This window comes from Phyllostomus hastatus, unplaced genomic scaffold (genome assembly GCF_019186645.2).
Source record: "Phyllostomus hastatus isolate PE091 unplaced genomic scaffold, TTU_PhHast_1.1 phas_contig_34, whole genome shotgun sequence".
Classification (NCBI taxonomy): Eukaryota; Metazoa; Chordata; class Mammalia; order Chiroptera; family Phyllostomidae; genus Phyllostomus; species Phyllostomus hastatus.
In genome coordinates this window covers 47,323,063-47,345,732 of record NW_025333857.1, presented here as the reverse complement: position 1 = coordinate 47,345,732, position 22,670 = coordinate 47,323,063, and the positions used below count along the sequence as shown (strand labels likewise).

The 22,670-nt window shown below is 43.7% G+C and overlaps 1 protein-coding gene across 2 annotated transcripts in view; it reads left to right on the top strand.

Annotated features, from left to right (window-relative positions):
- Window positions 1–20,756: 20,756 nt before the first annotated feature.
- RNF38 (ring finger protein 38) overlaps window positions 20,757–22,670 on the top strand; it is a 120,474-nt gene continuing 118,560 nt past the window's right edge. For both annotated transcript variants that reach the window (XM_045840303.1, XM_045840302.1), the window contains exon 1: window positions 20,757–21,079. In XM_045840303.1, coding sequence (XP_045696259.1) covers window positions 20,833–21,079 — 247 coding nt within the window. In that variant the 5' untranslated portion in view covers window positions 20,757–20,832. The remainder of the gene's footprint in view (window positions 21,080–22,670) is intronic.

Genomic DNA, 22,670 nt, shown 5'->3' with positions numbered 1-22,670 from the left:
ATTAAAGAAACCACATCCATCCAGACTGGTAGGAGGGGCACAGACATGGAATGGGCTGGTCCCACATCCACGTATGGTGGGTAAAATTCAGAAGGGATTCTTGGGAGTGAGGAGTCCCATCCCTGCACCAGGGCCCCCAACCCAGGGTTCCAGCACCAGGAAGATAAATCCCCATAACTTCTGGCTTCCAAAACAGGTGGCGATTGTATCAGTGGAAGAAATTTCTGGAGCCCCAAGCAGTTCCTCTTAAAGAACCCACACATGGACTTACCCTCTCAGACTCACTCCGTCTGAGTTCCCGTGCTGCAGTGGCAGCTTGGAAGGCACCAGTGGCATGCTGGGAGATGCTGAGATGTCTGGCATCAAGGCAAGCAGAGGCCATTGTCCCTTTTCTGAGACCTCCCCCCACAGAACCAGAGAACCAGCAGGCTGGTGCCATATGTGAGGCTCCATCAACCTAGTTAACACTGTTTGACCTGCCTTGGAGATCTGCAGAGACTCTGCCCCACCCAACTGACCAGCCCACCCAAGGTATTATTCCATATGAATGGCTGGTCTTGGCTCATGCTTCACAACTTCATAAATCTCAAACAAGCAACAGCTGCCCTCAGTAAGCCCCAAACCCAACACTAGCAGCAGCCAGCCTAGATTCACAGCTTGGCTTTGCCTGGGAACCTCGAAGCCCAGCACAAGTAGCAGTCATCTCAAGTTGCTTTATAGCTCATGCAGGATGGAACTGGGGCAGAACACAGGTGGGGACTGACCTTGGCCTGCACCACCTGGGAAACCCCAGAGCCTGCGCACCCAGTGGACAGGTACAGACCATGTCAGAGCACCACCCTGCCCCTGCACAGCTGATCCTCCATGGAAGGCAGAGGTAGGTGGTCAGTGGTCATAGCCAGTCCTTGCAGCTGACTGGCCTGGGTAAATCCCTTCCATTGACCTGCCAACAGCAATAAAGGCTCAACTACAAGAGGAGGGTGTGCTTAGCCCACACAAAGGGCGCACTTTGAGTACCAGCTTGGGTGAGAGGAGAAGCTGTGTCACTGGACCTACAGGACCACACTACCAAGGCTACACTCCTAAGACATGGAGTCAAAGCAGCTCTACCTAATACATAGAAACAAATACAGGGAGGCTGCTGAAACAAGGAGACAAAGAAACATGGCCCAAACGAAAGAACAAATCAAAACTCTAGAAAAAGAACTGAACAAAATGGAGAGAAGCAATCTATTAGATGCAGAGTTCAAAACACTGGTTATAAGGATGCTCAAGGAACTTAGTGAGGACCTCAGCAGCATAAAAAAGATCCAGCCAGAAACAAAGAATACACTAAGTGAAATGAAGAAAAATTTACAGTGAAACAACAGTAGAGTTAGATGAAGCCAAGAATCATATCAATGATTTGGAACATAAGGAAGAAAAAAAACAACTATTCATAATGACAAAACAAAAAAAGAATCCAAAAAATGAGGATAGTATAAGCAGCCTCTGGGACAATTTCTAGAGGTATGACATTCGCATCATAGGGGTGCCTGAAGAAGAGAAAGCGCAAAAACCTGGAAATCTATTTGAAAAAATAATGAAAAAAAAACTTCTCTAATTTGGTGAAGGAAATAGACATGCAAGTCCAGGAAACACAGAGAGTTCAAAACAAGATGAACCCAAAGAGGCCCTCTTTAAGACACATCATAATTAAAATGCCAAAGGTTAAAGAGAGAATCTTAAAAGCAGCAAGAGAAAAGCAGATAATTACCCAAAAAGAGGACTGTTAGCTGATTTCTCAAAAGGAACTTTTCAGGTTAGAAGGGATTGGCAAGACATATTCAAAGTCGTGAAAAGCAGAGACAGCCAAGATTGCTCTACCCAGCAAAGCTATCATTCAGAATCGAAGGGCAGATAAAGATCTTCACAGAAAGAAAAAGGTAAAGGAGTTTATCATTACCGAACCATAATTGTATGAAATGTTAAAGGGACTTATTTAAGAAAAAGAAAATCAAAACTATGGACAATAAAATGGCAATTAATATATATTTATTGACAGCCGAATCTAAAAAACAAACTAAGTAAACAAGAACAATGACAATCATGGATATGGAGAGGGTTTTGATGGTTGCCAGATGGGAAGAGGGTGTGGGGGAATGGGTGAAGAGGTGAAGGGATTAAGAAATACAAATAGGTAGTTCCAGAATGGCCATGGGGATGTAAAGTGCAGTATAAGAAGTGGAGTAGCTGAAGAACTTACATGCAAGACCCATAGACATAAACTATGGTGTGGAGATTGCCTGAGGAAGTGGGAGGTGCTGGGTTGAGGGGGACTAAGGGGAGAAAATCAGGACAACTGTAATAGCACAATCAATAAAATATAATTAAAAATAAAAGCTTATTTCAAAATTTTAAAAAGATCATTTTGAAATTTCCCTTATGTATTTTTGATTTATTATTCATAAATGCATCCTATTTGAATGATTTGTATGCAGTGCTAGTTGTTATATATTTCCATTAATTCTTTATTTGTTCCAAGAATACTTTTGAGGTCCCCTACTATGTGTCAGGAACCATGCTAGATATTGTTGAAAATATAATGATGAATGGATATGGTTGATGACTTTGAAGTTTTCATAGGCTATTTTGGGAGACTGACAGGTAAATTAGTATAGACCCTTGGCATTTGTAAATTACTTATTCATTGTTTCAGCTATTCAATTCACAAACAGCCTCAAAGATCCATGGCATGAATTTAATTGTAATGAGAGTAATTATACTGACATGGTGGGCTGTTGAGGGTATTAACTGAGATTATGCATTTTTAAACATCTAGCATGAATTTGAATCAAGAACACAGGAGGGACTCACTTGGCTAGCCAAGTGAACAACTGGGATGAGCTGCAAGGAGGAGGGAAATATGAGCAGAATATCCTATTTTTCCAAATTTGGGAGAGGAAAACCATTTCCTGTAACCAATAAAAATAGGCAGACCATGGAAAAATACATGCAATTTGCTGTGTGAGCTATAAAACATAAGTCACAGTCCAAGTTCTTTTGTGGCACTACTTTTTCAAAATCACAAAATATTTAAGAAAATGTTTGAAAGAAGCAGCATGAGCACACTCGTGTAAATCCAATGATGTTCACTCCTGCCTGCACAAATATGGCTGTTCATACCAATACCTGCACAGCTTTGCATCACTTAGAACAAAATTCATGACTTGTTTTTAGCTGTGAATCTTTGTTAAGTCTGATGACATTATTTGAAATTGTGAAAAAAAAAACCACCTTTTTTTCCTTTTTTCGTTTCTACTCCGTGATCTCCTTTTAGGGGTGATGATCTGAGCAGCTTTTTTCTTTGTTCATTTGTCTCTCTCTTTCAGCTCTTACTTCCTTGCCTCAACAAAATTGTTTGGTGAGATTGGTCAGGTGAAATCAGAGTTTCAGAGACTGGAGAAAACAACTGTGTCTTAGTTTGTTTGAAGGTTCAGAACCTTGGACAGCAAACAAGTGCCCTCCCCCTTTAAATACTCATTATGCTACGTGTATACAGCCAATAAAGAGCAGCAATCATAATTGTGTGTGTTGAGGACCTGTCATAAGACTCAATTTGATAAGTGTTATCTAAGCAGAATAAACGAAGTGCTGTAGGAAAACCAAGGAGGGAAAGATCTAATCTTTCCAAAGAATCTGGGTAAATGACACTATACTGAGACCTCAGAGAAAAATAGTCACAGTATTGAGCTGTTTGAACTAAAAGGTATCTCGGTTGTCATTCTATACAGTTTTAATTTAAAGAGTTTGTTCATTTTTAGAGCGAGGGAAAGGGAGGAAGAAAGAGAAGGAGAGAAACATACTGTGTGGTTGCTTCTCGAGTGCCCCCTACTGGGGACCTGGCCCACAACCCAGGCATGTGCACTGGCTGGGAAACAAACCGGCAATCCTTTGGTTCTCAGGCCTGCATTCAATCCACTGAGCTACACCAGCCAGGGCCAATTTTAGTTTTTAAAAAGTTTTGCTTTAATGTATCAAGATTAGAATTGGCTGCATATAACAAAAACCCTGAATAAATAACTGAAAAACAAGGTAGAGGTTTGTTTCTCTCATGTAAAAGATGTTCAGCAATGGTCAGTATATAGCTGATACGGAGACTTTAAAGTCATTACAGACTGAGATCCTTATATCTTTCTCTTCCACTATCCTCAGTGAACTCAGTTCTGAAGGGCAACTCATGGTCCAAAATGGCAGTTCAGACTTTAGCCATTACATCTATATTCTAGGCAGAGATAAGGAGACAGCAATAATGCTACTTCTATTATCTAAGTCAATTTCTTTTAAGGAAATGTCCTGGAAGTCCCAGACTACAACTTTTAGTCACATCTCACTGGTCATCCCTAGCTACAAGAGAGGTTGGGCAATGTAATATTTTAGCTGGACACATTATAACCCATAAGAAAAATCACAATTTTCTCAGTATAAAAGAAGGGGAAAATAAATACTAAATAAGCAACCTGCAGTCTCTGCCATACTTAGTAACCTTTGTAAGGGACCTTCTGGGTCTCTGTGTATCTCATGGTCTCTGCACCACAGAGCACAGCCCAGCATGAGAAAGCATACATGAATAGACTGAATTTTAGGGAAATTATAAGGTCTCTAATTTCTCATGAAGAGTTCTCCTTATTTCTCTATTTCCCAGAATTTCCACCCACCCAGTGGTCCTTGTTCCCCTTTGAAATCACCCTAAGCAAATCTGTCTGCTTTCTTTCTTTCTTTTCTTTCTTTCTTTCTTTCTTTCTTTCTTTCTTTCTTTCTTTCTTTCTTTCTCTTGGCCACGATTTTTAATCAAGTCTGCCTCTTTCTTACATGGCAAACATTAAGCTATCTGGAGACATTTCTTCTGTCCTGTCCCCTTCCCCTAGATTGTTGTTTCTCCAGCTCCATGACCTCCGTCCTCTCAGCCATTTCTCATAAGACAAGACTCCCAGATTCTTCCTTTCCATTTGGTTTTATGACAGAAGTTTTGTCCCAGCCTGAAGCCAGGAATGAATGAATCCATTTCAACCATAGGCAGGGCATAACTTCACGAGCTGTCTGGGCTCCAAACCGACTAAAATAAGGCCTTATAAATTATTTTATTAAATTCCTCTGACGTTAATCCTCTTACAGAAAAAGTGTGTGGGGAGAGAGACATGTGAAAAACAAAATGCCACCCCAAATGCTTTCATTTGATACTCACAAAATATTACCTTCCTGTGTTTTATAGTAGCAGCCCCTGGCACAGTGAAGTTCACCTTTTGTTCGCAGCCCCAGGCTCTGCTTCCCTGCTTCCCTTGGGAGTCAGATATTCTGGTCCTGTATCCCCAGTTCTCTTCTCCTCAAAGCCTTGGGTCTCTGATTAAAACACTGTTCACATACCATATCATAGGGCTCTCACTCTCTACCCTGCAGAGTCAATGGGAGTTTTTCAGAAGATGCAGCCTCCAGCCCAGGGCCTCAGATTTGCCTGATCTATTAAGCACCCCACCCGCCCTTGGGTCCAGCCTACATGTCTGGATTCGCTAACTCTGCCTTCACACATTTTATAAGTATATATACCCTCCCCTGTAACTACCACATAGATAAGATATACAATATTTGTAGTTCCCTAGAAGGCTCCTTTGTACCTCCTTCCAGTCAATAGCCACCCTCAAGAACATCTACTATTCAATTTAGTTTTGCCTGTTTTTGAACTTCAGATAAGTGGAATTATCCTGTATGTACTCCTTGTGTCTGGCTTCTTTCCTTCACCATTATGTCAGAGGGATTTATCCATGTTGATCCATGTTGTATGTAGCAGTGGGATTTTCTCTCCACTGCTGTGTCCATTGTGGCAAGTGACTGCAACATCATTTCTAATCCAGTGTGTGACCAAGATTGAGAACCATGGCTCTAAGAGTAATTAAAAACAGGGTTGGAATCCTATCTTCAAAACTGCTTGGCCTGGATTTGTCCCTAAAATGTTCGCCATCAGGTGGTCTTTGGGCTCAACCAGACTTTTAGCCTCACTCAAGGGCAGAGGCCTCACCTGGCATCGCGCTGACTCCCAGGGGTCCGAGATAAGAAACAGCATGCCAGCAGGGCAGTATCTAGCACTTCTCTTCAGCAGGAGTTGCTGCAGTAATCCAGCGATTAGTCTTCTTTGGCCCTTTAGGTGACAGCCCAGGTACAAGGAGACGAGATCACATCAGAGAATGTGGTGGCAATCTTAGGTTAGAAATGTCTTGTCCCAAATAGGAATCAATACCTCATGTCCTGTGGGCATAGCTTTCGGGTTCCCTGTGGGAGATGAGCTTAGTTACAAGACGCACTGCACTTAGGGAGGCCCAAAGCCATGGCTTCCCACCAGATATTTCCATATCCTGGGCCCAGTGAACTTTACCGACCAGGAGTTACTTTTATCATAAGCAATGCTGCCTAATACCATAGCTGACATTGTACCTTCATTCGACTTCCAGGGGGACAGAGCTATAAAGCTAACCCAAATTTGTCCTAAGAGAAGGACAAAAGAAAACCCTTTATTCATACCACCTTCAGATGACACACTGACCTTTATAAAATAATCACCATATTATTCAGACCATAAGACACACCCCCCTCAAATTTGGGTGGAAAAGGGGGGTGTATCTTATAGTTTGAATGTAACTTACCTGGCTCACTGTGGGGGGCAGCAGTGTGGAGTGGGGGCACAGGTTATTAAATATTTTGCCACATTTTTTGCTTCAAAAATTTTTTTTCCTATTTTCCTCCTCTAAAACCTAGGTGTGTCTTAAGGTCTGGGGAGTCTTATAGTGCTAAAAATATGGTAACCAACAAGATCAGGCCTGAAAATGTTCCTATTCCTTGAGTTAAAAACAGTATTTGGCATATGAAGATGATTAATACATGTTTTTCAATAAGGAAAATTAGTGATAAATAACAACATTAAAGGGATACATACAACTAAAACAAAACAAAACAAAACAAAATTTCTTGACTACTACGATATCTTGGGCAAGCCTTAATTACTCTAAATCCCTGCTTGCTTTCCTGTGAAATGGGAATAAATTTCCATCTCATGGGGATTGTTGTAAGGATTAAATGAGACAATGCATGTAGACGATATTACAAACAGCTGCACTTAAACTTGATTGTAGATGGAGAGAAGCCTAGAGAGAGAATGGGATTTGTACCAGATCACATATGGTGGCAGAACTCTCCAAGGCTCCTGACTCCTAGCCCAGGGCTTGTCCACAATACCACATGGCTCCTTCACTCACATAGTCTTACCCAATTAACGTTTAAGAAATCAGAAGTCTCAAACCAATCCGGATCTTGATCAGGAGAGAAAATTTTTGTCACAGTCCACTTTGCAATGTAGACTCCTCCCCCAGCCTTCACAGGACAGGGCCCATTCAGGTGCACTTCTCCTAGTGTTAAGGGTGAAATCAAGATTTTTCTCAAGGGAACAAGAAAAAGTGAAAATTAGGTTTTCAGCTTGTTTGTTGCTGATTAGTAAATGAAGAACAAGCATAACCTGTAAGCATTCATCCTTTAAAAAAAATGAATGTATTGGGTCTTGGCTGGTGTAGCTCAGTGGATTGAGCACGGGCCTGAAAATCAAAGGGTGGATTCCCAGTCAGGGCACATGCCTGGGTTTCAGGTCAGGTCTCCAGCAGGGGTAGTGTGAGAGGCAATCACACATTGATGTTTCTCTCCCTCTCTTTCTCCTTCCTTTCCCCTGTGTCTATAAAAATAAATAAAATCTTAAAAATAAATAAATAAATTGAATGTATTGGGGTGACATTGGTTAATAAAATCCTATAGGCTTCAGGTGTACAACTCTATAATACGCCATCTGTATATTGTATTATGTGTTCACCACCCCAAGTCAAGTCTCCCTCCATCACCATTTATTCTCCCTTTATCTTCTTCTACCTTCCCCCATACCCCTTTCCCTCTGGTAAGCATTCATCCTTGAAGGCTCTGGTTCCTTTTTCCTTCACAACAGCCACTATAGGGAGGGGGGTATGAAAAGCAATATGATCAGAATGTAAGGAAGGAACAAATCACACCAGGAGTCAAATACCATTGTTAAAAAACAGGCACCATGGGCAGAAGCCCAGAAATCAGAGGTTTTCCCCAGTGTTCTTTGAATCCATTTTTTAAGCTGTTAAAAAACACCCTTAAAATAAACCTGCCATCTTGTGAGGACAGGAAGAAGGTTACCCGTCTTTCCACCACCATCTGCAGGGCTAGCTTAGCTTCAGGCTTCCTTGAGCCACACTCCCCCGCCTCCAGCCTGTTCTTTACAACATTTCTAGGTGGGGTTGATTATAGCCTCTTTCCCTAACTTAGCAAAATTCTATTACAATTACAATTTGAAGTAAAGCAAGGAGAGACTATAGATAGTAGTTTGCTTAACAATGCATTTTATTCTTGCAATTTCACATTCTCTAATAATTTCTAATGTTGTGATTGGCCCATTTGTATTTGTCGGTCTGAGTTTGAATTGGGTCAGTTTGTGAGTAGGGTCAGGGCTCAGCCTGTATTAGGATTAGAGCTCAGTCTGCTACTGGGATCAGGGCTCAGGCTGTGGTTGGGGATCAGGGTTCACCCTGTAGCTGTGAATAGGGCTCTGATTTATATTCAATTTTACATTAATTTTTTAAATATGGCATGTGCAAATATGCAAAGCAACGGTTACCATTTGATGATTGGAGTTTCACAATGATCTTATATTTTTAATTATGTAAATCACAAGCCCATAATAACATTTTAAATCTAAATCAAGACTTGAAAGCATATCAGCCTAAGGTGGGCTATGAATAGTCTGTCATTAGGGTAGACACCTGTCTGTATTAGCATTAGGCATCAGTCTGTGCTGGAATCAGGGCTCAGGCATAGCAGAGATCAGATTTGTTTGTGGTGAGCATTAGGATTCAATCAGGTGCTGGGGTCTTAGCAGAACAGGGCTCTACTCCAGGAAAGAAGTGCAGGAAGTCTGAAAAGTCTACTGAGGGGCTGTCACACCAGAGGGCTGAGCAGATGGGGAACCAGAGAACCAAGAGGGATGGGCTCAAAACAGAGCTGGTGACCCATCCAAATAGCATAGATTAAAAGGACTGACAATAGCAAGTGTGGATAAGGATGTGGAACACCTACAACATATATTGCTGGTAGGAGTATAGATCGTGAACCCCAACTGCGTTGGCAATGTTTGGCAGTATATACAAGGCTGAATGCATGTATACCCTCTGGTTCAGCTCTTTCACCCTTGGAATGAGCACACAACTGCTACACCTGATGTGGAAAAATCTCATGAAACAGCGTTAAGCAAAAGAAGCCAAACACCACAGAGTAGATACTTTATAATTCCATTTATGAAAAGCTCAAAAACAAAAAAAATTAATCTATGATAATAGGAGTCAGAGTAGCGGTTACATTTAGTGGGGTGGTATAGACTGGAGGGGGCATGAGGGAGCCTTATGGAAAGATGGTATGGCCTGGATTTTGAACTGGATGGTGGTTATACTGGTAAACATATATAAAAATTCATTGAGATGAACATTTTACCACATGTAAGTTCTATCTCAATGAGAAAAATAAAAGAAAGTAGATGACCAATATAGAACTGTGGTTGGTTAAAAACTGGCTGGGGAGTTAATTCCACAATCGTGAGTTTTATGCCGGGACAGTTGTGATGGAACTGCTATGGTTTATGGAGCCTCGGAGGGGTGGGCCTCGGGGGTGTCGAGGGTGGGAGGGTGCGGCCCCTGAAGCAACCACACTGGGCGGTGATATAGTAGTGTAAAGAGCATAGGTTTGGAGTCAGAAGCCCTATGTTTGGATCTCAGCGCTCTGCTTGGTATCTAATCTAGTGGGAAGCAATGGTGTGTTGTGATCAGTCATGAGGTGAGTTACAAATTATTCACTGGTAATTATAAGTCACTGAAGCTTTTAATAATTTTCTCTTAATTCATTTGAATTCATAATATATGCATTTGGTTAAAAACAAATTAAACCATATAAAGGAGTATACAGGGAATAGCTCACTTCCCTGCCATCCCTGACTCCAAATACCAGGCCCCCAGTGTCCCTCTGGAGAGGCAACCACTGTCATCAGCTTCTTTAAATACCCTTCCAGAGACAGTCGATGCATATTCATGAGTGGTTTCCTTGAAGAAAATTAGAGCAGATTCAAGGTATGCCTATAATAATGTTGCTTGCATAATGAATGCTTTATTTTATTTCCAAAATGGAATTAAATATTCATTATAAAAAATAATACATGCGTGTTTAAAAATTGTGTACGTAAAAGTGAAAGCTCCGTCCACCCACTCAGCACCTTTAACTGCTCAGTTCCAGAGTTAACCACTGTTACAAGTTTCCTGTGTGGCTATTCTGACAGTTTACACTTGTGTAAATGCATTGTGCATGGACTTTTACTATAAATAGCAAATGTGCACTCTGATTTTTCATCAATAATATATCAGCGATCTCTTTCCACATCAATTACATATAGCTTTACTTACCCTTCTTAATGACTGCATAGCATCAAATACTTTCCAGTGGGAGAGAAAGGGATGAAGACATGGCAGGAATTACACATGGGAGTGTGTCCATCTGAAAGCAACATCTGCCATTATGTGTCCCAAAAGAAAAAAATATTGAAAGCCTCTGATTTAACCCATCTGGGTCTCTGTTTCTCATCTATAAAGTGGAGATAATAATGAAAGCCTTGATAAATACGATTGTTGTGAGGATTACATAGAAAGAAGGAGAATGGATAACAGAGTACTTTGTTTTTATTGATTTCTTTTTTTTGAGGGGGGGGGAGAGAGAGAGAAACATCGATTTTGTTGTTCCGCTTATTTATGCATTCATTGGTTCTTGTATGTGCCCTGACAGGGGATTGAACCTTGGAGTGTTGGGACGATGCTTTAACCAACTGGGCTATCCAACCAAGGCAAATTTAAAAACATATTTTTAAATATATTGATTTTAGAGAGAGGGGGAGGGGGAAAGAGAGAGAGAGAGATTTGTTGTTCCACTTATTTATGTATTCACTGATTGATTCTTGTATGTGCCCTGACTGAGGATGCACCTTGGCAAGGCCAGAGGATGCTCCAATGAGCAGAGCTGCCCGGCCAGGGCCAGGTACTTTGAAACTGAAAAGTGCTGTGCAAATGTGACAGACTGTTATTCCTGGAGGGGAAAAGAATAAGGCACTATTTCCAGGATCTGAAGTCTAACAATCAGCACTAATAATACTTGCTTTTCCTGCCCTTCGTAGTCAAATGAACTGTTCATCTCTGTGTAATAGTGATGAACATTTGTTAAGGTCCTACTTTGGCAGACATTCTTCTAAAGTAAATAGGAGATATTTTTTAGTTATTTACTCTAAGTTTATTTTTAATATATTTCAAGTTTATATGAGATCTTCATTTAATACTTCTAGCTACTCCATGAGATAGGTAATCTGATTATTCTCATTTGACTGATAAGGCAGCTGAGACTGACATAGCTGGCAAGTGGAGGTAATACTTCTGAAATGCACCAGACTCTGTGCTATTCATTTTGGAGGTTTATGCCATGCTTCAACTCTGTGGTTGTCCTGTGGCTTAAACAGATAGCTGAAGGAGGAAGTGGCTCATTTCAGTAGTACTAAAAAATAAAAAGCAACCAATGACAAAAATCTTGAGTCTCACAGGTAATCATAGGTAGTTACATTGCTACCTGCTTCAAAACCCCTCATGACTCCATTCTGCTAAATAAAAGCCAAACTCCCCAGCCTGGTATTTAAGGCTTTCCTTAGTCCTGTCAAATAATCTTTCCAGACCTTTATACTCCAGGAACCTCTAAAACCATCTTCCCCGTCACTTCCGTACTTATCTGGGAGGCTGTTCTGGTTTGAATTGTGTCCCCTTAGAAAAGGATATGCTGAAATCCTAACCCTTAGTACCTCAGAAGTGACCTTGTTTGGAAATAGGGTCATTGCAGACATAATTGGTTATGATGAAGTTGCAATAGAGTAGGGTGGACCCCTATTCCAATATGTCTGGTGTCTCTATAAGAAGGGGAGAGACCAATGGGGAGAATGCCATGTGACCACTAAGGCAGAGATTGGAATTATGCAGCTGCAAGGGAAGCCAAAGAGTGCCAGGAAGCCATTAAAAGCTAGCAAGAAGCAAGGAAGGATTCTCCTACAGGTTTCAGAGAGAGTGTGGCCCTGCCAACACCTTGATTTGGGACTTCTATGCTCCAGAACTGTGAAACAATACATTTCTGTTATTTTAAGTCACTCAGATCTGAGATTCATCAGGCCTTTTTTCTCTTGTCCCATCTCTGTTCTCTTAGCTGGCCATCGCATCCTTGGCGGTTTGCTTTTACAACACTCAGAAAATCCCATCCATGTCATCCTGAGTCTCTTCTGGCAAGCAGCACACCAGTGGTTTGTTTACTTCCCGACATACCCTGCGCTGCATGGGTCAGGTCCCCTGCCCCCTGCCTCTTCCTGGCTCAGGGCCAGCCCAGCCCCTCTGGGGAGACAGTAGATTGAAGCCCCCTTCTGGGTTGCCAAGGCGACAGTGCTGTCTGAGTGCCCTGGAGCCAGGCAGCTGTGGCTGCAGGGAAGGGAGGAACCAAGAGAAGGGGGGAGGCTGCGAGAAAGACTAGGAGAAAGACCCGAGGAGAGTCCTTAAAAGTGGCTCTAGTACAAACCCAGAAGGTGAAATTAAAACGACAGCCTCTCACGTGACTAGCATTATAAAGCAACATGCGAGGTTTGAGATAGAGAGGAAAGACTTACTCAGGGGATTCTATATGGAGTTCAGCGCTGTGTGTGTCTTTGAGTCCAAACCCCATTCAAACCTATGCTTTGAGGCCTTTTGACAGCACAGAGATCAAAAGAGAACAAAATTCAGGCAAATGGGAATTGGCATTTCTCACACTAAGGCAAGTCTCCTGTAAAGTGCCTTAAGGTGCACAGTAAATGAAGAGGAAGATGCTTGTGACTTTTAGTTCAAAATAAGCAATGTCTCCTGTGTGCAGGGAAACATGAGGGGTGCTGTGTGTGTTGGGGGCAGTGGGAATACATGGAGAACAAGATGTTACACCAGTCCTTGAGCAGTAGAGTCCTCAGTTCAATCATTACTACAGGGATAGACTTCTATAATAGTATGCTGGAATGCTCCAAGGCAATTCTCAGTCCGTAGGGTTAGGTCAGGTTTCATGGGGGTGCATGGGGCTCAGTTCTCAGATCTGTATAGAGGTGGGCTTATACCTGCTCTTAGGCAACGAAGAGTAGTGGGTCTTTTGCTAGGATTGCTGAGGGGGGTACATTTTTTCTCTTCAGTGCCGGGAGCTGCCACCACCATCAAGTCACCACATGGAATTTCTTATGATGCCAACATGGTGGTGAGCACAGCTGAGAGAAGAAGGAAGACTGGGAGCAGACGATATCATATGAGCCTCTGAAACAACCCATGCTGAATCCACCCCAGACTTTGGGTTATAGGAACCAATAAATTCTGTTTCTTTTTTTTCTATGTTTCTTTAAGTGGCTTAGTAAATGATATATTAGATGCTCTTTTAACTCCATTCTGTAGAATATACTGATGTAGAATATACTGATTTATACTTTTGTATACAGAACATTCAAAGCCAATAGGTGGCTTTCTGGTAGTTTGTCCCCAAACCTGTTTATATTAGTTCTATGTATTACTATAACTATGTTATTTGATTAAATATTAGGGAAACTGCAGAAACACACATGCAAAAGGAAAGACAGTTCCTGGTTCTATGAAAACTAAGTTAAATGCTTTAGAAAGACTTGATAAAAAGTGAGTATTTAAAACTTGCTTTTGGGTTAGATATGGATGGACACATAGTTAAAAATAAAGCAATAAAAACATGGATGGGTTTTACACTGAGTTTTGGAAGGGTCTTTAATTTATTTTTCCCCTCTAAAGAAACCAGTGCTAACCTGGCTGGCATAGCTCAGTGGATTGAGCACAGGCTGCGAACCAAAGCATCGCAGGTTCGATTCCCAGTTAGGGCACATGCCTGGGTTGTGGACCACATCCCCAGTGGGGGCCAAGTGGGAGGCAACCACACTTTGATGTTTCTCTCTCTCTTTCCCCCCACTTCCCCTCTCTAAAAATAAATAAATAAAATATTTTACAAAAAAGAAACCAGTGCTAGAAATAGTGGATGATTCATACTGGGTGAGAAAGAAACCATGAATTGTCTCATAAGAAACCTTGTAGCTTCCACCTAGGACATTTGGAACATTTGCTCTGTGGGAAGCCAGGCACTATATTTATCTATCCTGAGACTAGCTACCATGCTGTTAGGAAGCCCAAGCTAGCTGGAGAGAGAGAGAGATAGAGAGATGCCCTGCTAATCCCTACCTATTCCAGTCATCTCAGCTTAGGTACCAGACAGGTGAGTGATGAAACCATCTTGGATAACCAGCCCAGTAGGGCTTTCAGAGGACTGCAGCCCTGGCCACCATCTAACTGCATCCTTATAAGAGATTCTGCTTGAGAATCACCCAACTCGGTCAGCACGGTCTACCCAAATTACCACCAGAAAGAATAATAAGCTATTGTTTTAAGCCACTTAGTATTAGTTTGGTTCGTTACACTGCAACAGATAACCGGTCTTTTCTGGGTGAAAGGAGAGAATTACAAGAAAGGGGAGGTGGCCTCTAATGTCAAATACCATAGAGAGATCATGGAGAATGAAAAAAGGCCATTATATTTCTCAATAGAGAAGCTGCCATTGTCCTTCGAGCATTGCAGTTTCAATAGAATGGTGGGAGCAGAAGGCAAATTAGAAGTGTTCACAGGGCAAGTAGGAAATAGATACAATAGTAGCTTGGTCTCTTTTCTTTCTTTTTAAAAATAATTTAACATTCACTGATGATCTTTGCTTCAATCAGTTATCTCACTGGAGATGGCAAAATGGTGATTTTCTGTTAGTCCATCTACATTTATTAGCCGACATTCTTCTGTAAAGAAGAGTTTCCTCTTATTAATTGTGGGTGAATCTAATTTCTTCCTAAAATGGCAGGTTAAATGCCTCATTCTTCCTTTTTAATAACCAATTTCCTGACAAAAAAGTCAGTGTCATAGCATTTCCATTGGTGGCAAATGAGGTTTTTTCCTTCCTTCTCTCTCTCTCTTTATCATTATGGACTCATGTATGGATGGGCCCATGTGTCACTTTTATTCAATGTGTTACAATCAATTACAGACTAATTAATCTTTAAAGAAGCAATGGAAGATAGGGTTAAAGATGTGATCAGAAAATTCCTGGAAGAATACACTAGTTAAAGAAACACACATTTATCCTTATAGATCATCAAAAAATGAAAATCAAAACTATGTAAAAGAGGAAAAAACCTATAAAGCATCCATATTCTGTTACTGGATACATAACACAAAGAAAGCTCACACAGGTCCCATAACAGGAGTGTACAGAGATAGTTCCAGCAGTGTCGTTTGCATTGTGGGGAGCTGGAGATAATTTGGATAGCCATAATTGAAGAAGTCAAAATGTGGTGGATGAAGTGCTACACCGTAGTTAGAAGCAATGAGCTTAAAAACATGTTGCCACAAGAAAGAAAAAAACAAAGAAAAAGTATATCTGATAACACTACTTACATAAGAAAAAAACACATGCATCTAAAGCAATAATACACGCTATTTTATTTTTTAATATAAATTTTCAATAAACACCTACAAACAAAAGTATATACTCTAAACACACTGGGATGGTTTCTTATGGTTGGAAAGGGGAATGAGATGGGAGAATATGAATGAAAGAAAATAATAAATATATAAATAAAACCAATGCCAGAGGCTTCAGGAGTGAGGAAGAGGATCAAGTCAATCCCACATATTTTACATAAAAATAAATAAATTATTAAATAAATAAACTGTGACAATCTTTCTAGAAATTAAAACCTTTAAAAACAGCCCTGATCTGTGTGGCTCAGTAGGGCACAGTCCTGCAAAGCAAAAGGTCTCCGGTTCTATCCCCAGTCAGGGCACACGCCTAGGTTCCGGGTTCGGTCCCCAGTCGACGTGTCTTTCTCATATCAGTATTGTTCTCTCTCTCTTTCTCCCTACTTAACCCTCTCTCTAAAAATAAATTTTAAAAAATCTTTTTAAAAATCTTAAAAAACATTGACCTAGTAATCCAATTTTTAGAAATCTAACCTAAGGAAATAGAAACTCTGGTTTAATAGCATTATAGCAGTGAGAAAACCAGTCAGCATAAAGTTCTTTTTGCCCTTGCTCACACCCTGCAATATACATGGACAGTTGTTTCAGGGAGTCCTCAGAGGCGTTTCATGAGTGTTTGTGATGTCCTCGTGAACAAGAGTAGTCATGTGGTATTGGTGGTCAAACTCATCCTCTGCTCCAGCCCCTTCCATTTGCCACTGCTATTTCCACTGCCTTTGCCAGGGCGTGGCTGTGCATGGTGGTGGAGGTCACTGAGTTCTACATCTGGGGTCCTTCGGTTGCTAAGGCTGCAGGGTGTTATGCTGTGGCATAATAGAGACGACCTTGCTCTTCTTTTGGTTTCACATCTTACTGAAGCCTATCATTGTTTTACAATTTTCAGGAAATAACTGTTTTAGTATTTTCTTATAATCTCCCTTCTCTACCCTCCTGCCCCTCCAAATTTGCAAACCAAGCTAGAAGACAAATACAAGTAATAGATATGCTGGACTTAAAGGTGAAATGGGAAATCAAAACCACTGTGTGATACCACTTCACACCCATTAGGTTGGCTAATATAAAAAAGAAGCTGATGAGGCCGTGGAGAAATGGAAACTCTTGTCCACTGCTGGTGGGAATGGAAAATGGTACAGCCACTATGGGAAACTGATGGTTCCTCTAAAAGTTAAGCACAGAATTACCATCTGATGCAGCAATTCCACTTGGTGGAATTCAGAAGAATTAAAAGCAGGGACTCAAAAAGATACTGGTACACCAATGTTCACAGCAACATTATTCACAATAGCCAAAAGGTGGAAGTAAGTAAAAGTCCATTGATGGATGGATGGATGGGTAAACAAAATGTGGCATATAAATACAATGGAATGTTATTCAGCTTTAAAAAAGAATGGAATTCCCCCTGGCTGGTGTGTCTCAGTGGACTTGAGTGCCAGCTGGTGAACAGAAAGGTCACTGGTTTGATTTCCAGTCAGGGCACATGCCTGGGTTGCAGTCCAGGTCCCCAGTTGGAGGCTTGCAAGAGACAACCAATTGATGTTTTTCTCACGTATCAATTGTTTCTCTCCTTCCGTTCCTTCCTTGCTTCCTCTCTAAAAAGAAATAAATAAATCTATATTTAAAAAAGAATTCAATTCTGATACATGCTATGACATGGTTAAACCTTGAAAACATTACCCTCAATGAAATAAACAAGATACCAAATCCCCCCAAAAAAACAAATACTGTATGATTCCATTTTTATGAAGTACCTATAATAGGCAAATTCCTAGAGATAGAAAAGAGAATAGAGGTACCAGGGGCTGAGGGGAGAGGAGAATGAGAGAATTATTTAAAAGTACAAAGTTTCTGTCTGGGATGGTGAAAAAGTTCGGGAAATAGATGGTGGCAATGGTTGAATGAGATTGTAAATATAGTTGCTGTAGATGAGTTGTGTGCACCACCCCCTCCCCCCATTCACGCGTTGCAGTTCTACCTCCTAATACGATAATATTTGGAGATGAAGCCTTAGGAAGATAGATTTTGAGGTCATAAAGGTGGGGTCCTCAAGATGAGATTAGTGCCCTTATAAGAAGGGACACCATAGTTTGCTCTTTCCCTAAATTCTCTCACTGTGAGCACACAGTGAGAATTTAGCCACCTACAAGTCAGGAAGGGACCTCTTACCAGAAACCAACCATGTTGTCCCCTTGATCTTGGACTTCTAGCTTCCAGAACTGTGAGAAAATAAAATTCTGTTGTTTAAGCCACCAGCCTATGGTATTTTGTTAGGGCAGCCTGAGCTAAAACAGTAGCTAATGCCACTGAATTACATACTTGCAAACAGTTCAAATGATAAAATTATGTTATGTATGTTTTACCTCAATTAGAACAAAAACAAAATGTAAAATAGGCAATTCTGCTATCTTGCCTCTCCTTTGCAAATCTCTGGATGCCAATCTCAGAAGGACATTAGTAATTGTATAGTAGTGACTCTAGTCCAATTCTCTTAGCCCTCTGCCTTGTATGGATGAGGAGAGTGAGGACCATAGAAACAAACTGATTCAACTAAGATCATAGTTTTCTGTTCCTCATCCTGCATTCCCTATCTGTAGGAATGGCACCACTATCTCTCAGTTGTCCAAGCCCGAAATCTTTGTTATCTTTGATTCTCTCTCATCTTCTTAGATCGCTACATGTCTTGGTGATTCTAGCACCTTAATATTTCTCTATTCCTACCATCTTTGCCTCGGTTTGGATCCCTTTCACCCCTTGTGTAATAGCTTTTCAACCGGTTTTATTGCTTCTCTTCTTGTTCCCCATCAATCCATTTTCTGCACAGTAGCCAGTGTTTCAAAATCCAATCTGATCATGTCATTCTCTCACTGAATCCTTTAACAGCTTCCTTTAGTTACTTAGGTTAAGTCCAAATGCCTCAACATGACATTTAAGAATCTTCATGATCTTCTGGTCTCCTCAACTCTCCAGTCTGATCTCTTCTCTCCACTCATCACCCAAGCAGTGTTCCAGCCCTATTAAATGTGTGGTTTCCCAAACACATCATGCCCATCTCTCTTCCTGATCATCGCTGCAGGATGGAAATTTTCAGAACTAAAGGCCACAGCCTACATGGTCCAGTGTTTCTTTTGCACCCCTTAACTGGCAAGATGAAGTGGCCCAGACCTAGTCTGGCTCTCTCCCTTACTTCTTCCTGGCCTACAAGAGAGCTTCTGAGGGCTCCTTTGTTACTGAATAAAACTGCTTGCCTGCCCCTTTTTGTCTAGGGCTGGTGGGCAAGGCATCTGACCAAATTGGAGTTGTTAAGATCTGAAATTGGGGGGTTGAGCTTCAGAGTGGAAATAAAACTGATTTTGTTCAAGGCTGCTGAGACCTACCAAGAGAGGAAAAAATGCTACTGTTTATGGGCATTCGACAGTGGGCACTGGGACCAAAGCCCCAACAAGTAATATGATGTTACCTGCCTCCTCTGTGACCAGACATCAAGGATGGGATTCAGGAAATACTAGATTCCTTGGCCAATTCTAATCTTAATGTCTTTCCAGCCCACTTTCCCCCAACCTGCTCTACCTGGTCAACTCTTACCCTTCCTTAAGTTCTTATCATCTAAGAATATATCTCACCATCTTCCAAGGAGATGACAAACTCTTCGAAAGCTTGGACTCTGTATGGTCATCACTGAATCCCCCACAGCCTAGCATTACTGATGACTGAGTAAAAGGAAAATCATGCATGCATCTAGTGTCAGGGCGGAATTCCAGTTGGAATGTCTGTTGCCAAAGATTCATTCACTTCTTTCTCACGGGGCCAGCCTACCACTGTAGCACTTTGTCTTGTCAACTTGTAGCTCTCTCTCTGCTCAGTCCCCGGCTGGTGGCTGCATGTAGGGAAAGGCTGAGGATAATGCTTTATTGCAATGATCTAGTCAGCAGTTTAGCTGCACCCTCACCCACGTGGCCATACTTACAAGCACTCCTAGCACATGGTTGATTTTTTTTTTCCTGTCTCCTCTGTCTTTGATATGAGAGTCAGAGTAACATGAAAAGGAAATGGGTTCAGTGACCAACAACACATCCAAGAAGAGGGCTGCCAAGAGGGTCATGAATCTGCAGAATTCTTTCATAGGAAAACTGTCATCACAGCTCAAAAGCCTTTCCTCACCTCACAGCCTCTCCTTTTGAGAGTGGGCCCGGCTGGGTTGGATGGTTTCCTGTAAGTCTTAACAAGGGCGTTTAAAGTAAGGAAAAGGAAGAGAAAATCAGAGAAAGGGACGAGGGGCGAGGGCTGAGCCAGGCTGGCCTCTCTGCTCATAATCCAGGAAGGTCTCTAGGCTCAGAGAAGGCAGGGCATCTCCTTTCGGTCGATTCTTCCTCTCTTACACTTTCTGGATCCTCGGGGACTGATTTATCAGAGGTATAGCCTAAGAAGGGAAGACTTTCTCTCCCAAGTGTCTGAAAGGGGAAAACTTGGAAGAAACAGGCAAGAGACGGAGAGGAGACTGTGGCTATGGTGTGAGGAAGAGGAGGAGGAGGCGGAGGAGGAGGGAAGTCGAGGCGGCACTATCCGTGGATTGGGAGGCCAGCGGCGGGCGCGCAGGCTAGCAGCAACTACTCCGGAGAACCCCCGGCAAACTCGCGGCGCGAACCCGGGCGTCGGGGCGGAGGCGCAGCTGACCGCAGTCTGGGCAGCTGGATGCCTGGCCCGGGAGGCCCGCGGCCGCGCCCCGGGGGCGTACTGTCGGCGGCCAAGTCCCAGAAGCTGGGCTCTCTTCGCCGGCGGCCCTCAGCTTCCCCGCCTCCGCAAGCTGCCGCAGCAGAAGATGCCCCACGGCGCAGTCAGCCCGGCCCGGGAGCCCCTGGCGAGGAACACACCACCCATTGGCGGCGGCTGCGCGTCGTCCCCGCCCCCTCCTAGTCCCCGCCCCCTCCGCCGCCGCCGCCGCTTCCCGGCTCCGCCTCCTCCTCCCCCCGGGAGCCGCCTCCGTAGTCGCCACCGTCGCTGCTGCCGCCGGCCGGGGCCCAGCCAGCGCCCGCCGCGCCGGAGTCGAGTCGCAGCCGGAGCCGCTGCCCGCGGCCCCGCCATGAGCGGAAGCGCCGCCGCCGCGGTGGCCGCCGCCTCAGCAGCCGCGGCCGCCGCGCACTTCCAGCCTCCGTCGTCGTCTCCCAGGCCGGGCCTCGCGGAGCTGGGGCCCCCGCGCCGCCCTCGTCCCCCGCCGCCGCCGCCCCGGCCGGAGCCCGCCGCCGCCGGCCGCCTCAGCCCTCCGGGCCACGGTCTTCTCCGGGCGAGCGCCCAGGGTGGTGGCGCCTGCGGCCGAACGCCGGGAGCAGGTACGGGGTCCGAGAGCGGGCCAGGCGGGGAGGGGCGTAGGTTGGTCCCTGGGGTGGGGGGCGCAAAAGCGTGCGGTCCAGCCAGACGGCCCCGCGGAGTGGGTGGAGCGTGGTCCGGGTCAGCTTTGTCCGGCTCCGGAGCCCCAGTGAGCCCTGCGTCCCCGCCGCGCCAGCGGCTCACAAAGCGTTTTCCCACCCTGTGGGTAGTAGCCCCCCACTCCTCTGGGGGCCGGGGCAGAACCTCTCTGGGTCTCCGCTAGGCGGAGGAGGAAACTGAGGCTTACAGAGGGAAGTGACTTGCCCAAGGTCACGTAGCCGCTGAGAGTCGTATCCTGGCTGGGACCCAGAGCCACCCTGGGCCGGTGCGGGCCCCGAGAAGGGAGGGTGGCTAGGAGGAAGAGAGCCCCCAGCTGCCGAGAACCGAGAGAGAGAGAGAGATCCCGGAGGAGGGGGCGCTAGGCCCTGGTCCCAGGCACGCCCACCCAGAGCTTTTTGGCTGCCTTAGGAGAAAGGATCTTTTGCGGGTAGGACGGAGCAGCAGGGGCCGCTTTCGGGGCTTGGTGGTGACCTGGAGAGCGGATTTGGGGAGCAGCGGAGGGAAAGACTCCTGTGATTGGTTTGCTTTCGGGGAAGAGGGCTTCTTGAGTGCGTGGGTCAGAGCTTCGGAAACTTCTTAACGCGGGGGCCGTTTGGTCTCTACGAGGCCACCTAACCACCACCGCACGGGCTAAACCAATCCAGCTGAAATTTATAGGAGGGAGGCCTGCCTCTTTTTGTGGGGGGAGACTCCCGCAAGGTGTCTTTTCCACGAAACGGCCCGAATTTCGTTCATGACCCAAGCAGAAGTGCATATATGGCCTTACTAATGGCATTTCTGCCACAGAAGTCCGAATGAGGTTTTCTCCGGTAGTATGAATTGTCAAACTTGTACAACCCCCAGAGAAAGAAAGCTATCCCAGGCCTGAAGGGACAAGGAAGCTGGGTGGTTTGGGGAATGTCATGCGCTTGCCTGGCATGTAACTCAGGGTCATGTATTACATGGGATTCCCATTTTTCTTTAGGGTGGGTGACTGGGTGGGTTGTTTTCACTGTGGATGCATCTTGGAAAGGGGAGGAGGAGAGGACTTGGAGTTTGGAGAGGGAGAGAGAGTGTGCAACGTGTTACAGGCAACGAAGAGTCCCCTGAGGACCTAGAAAATAGCTGTAGAATGGGGGAAAAGGAGACGGTATTTAGTCATTGTGGGGAAAGGGTGGCTGAAGGGAGGGGACAAGTGTCTAGTGTAGAGAAAAAGATTGGGGTGTTTCAAAGAGGGAGCCAAATGTGATGAGTTTTGAGAGGTGTCTGTTAGAAGTGAGTGGTATCTTACAAGGTTGAGTAATAAGTATTGGTCTGCAGTGTCTTCATACAGTTGTACTTTTATATAAATGTTTTAGCTTTCATATTCCTCACCTCCTTTCTCTCTCCTGTTCTAAAGTTGCAGGCCCATAGTAGTGTCTTGGATGTAAAGCCTTTACAAAAGAGGGAAGGGAAGACTAATTAGAAAATGCATTAATTAGGGCCCTTTGTCCAAGAAGATTCCTTGTTTAAGTC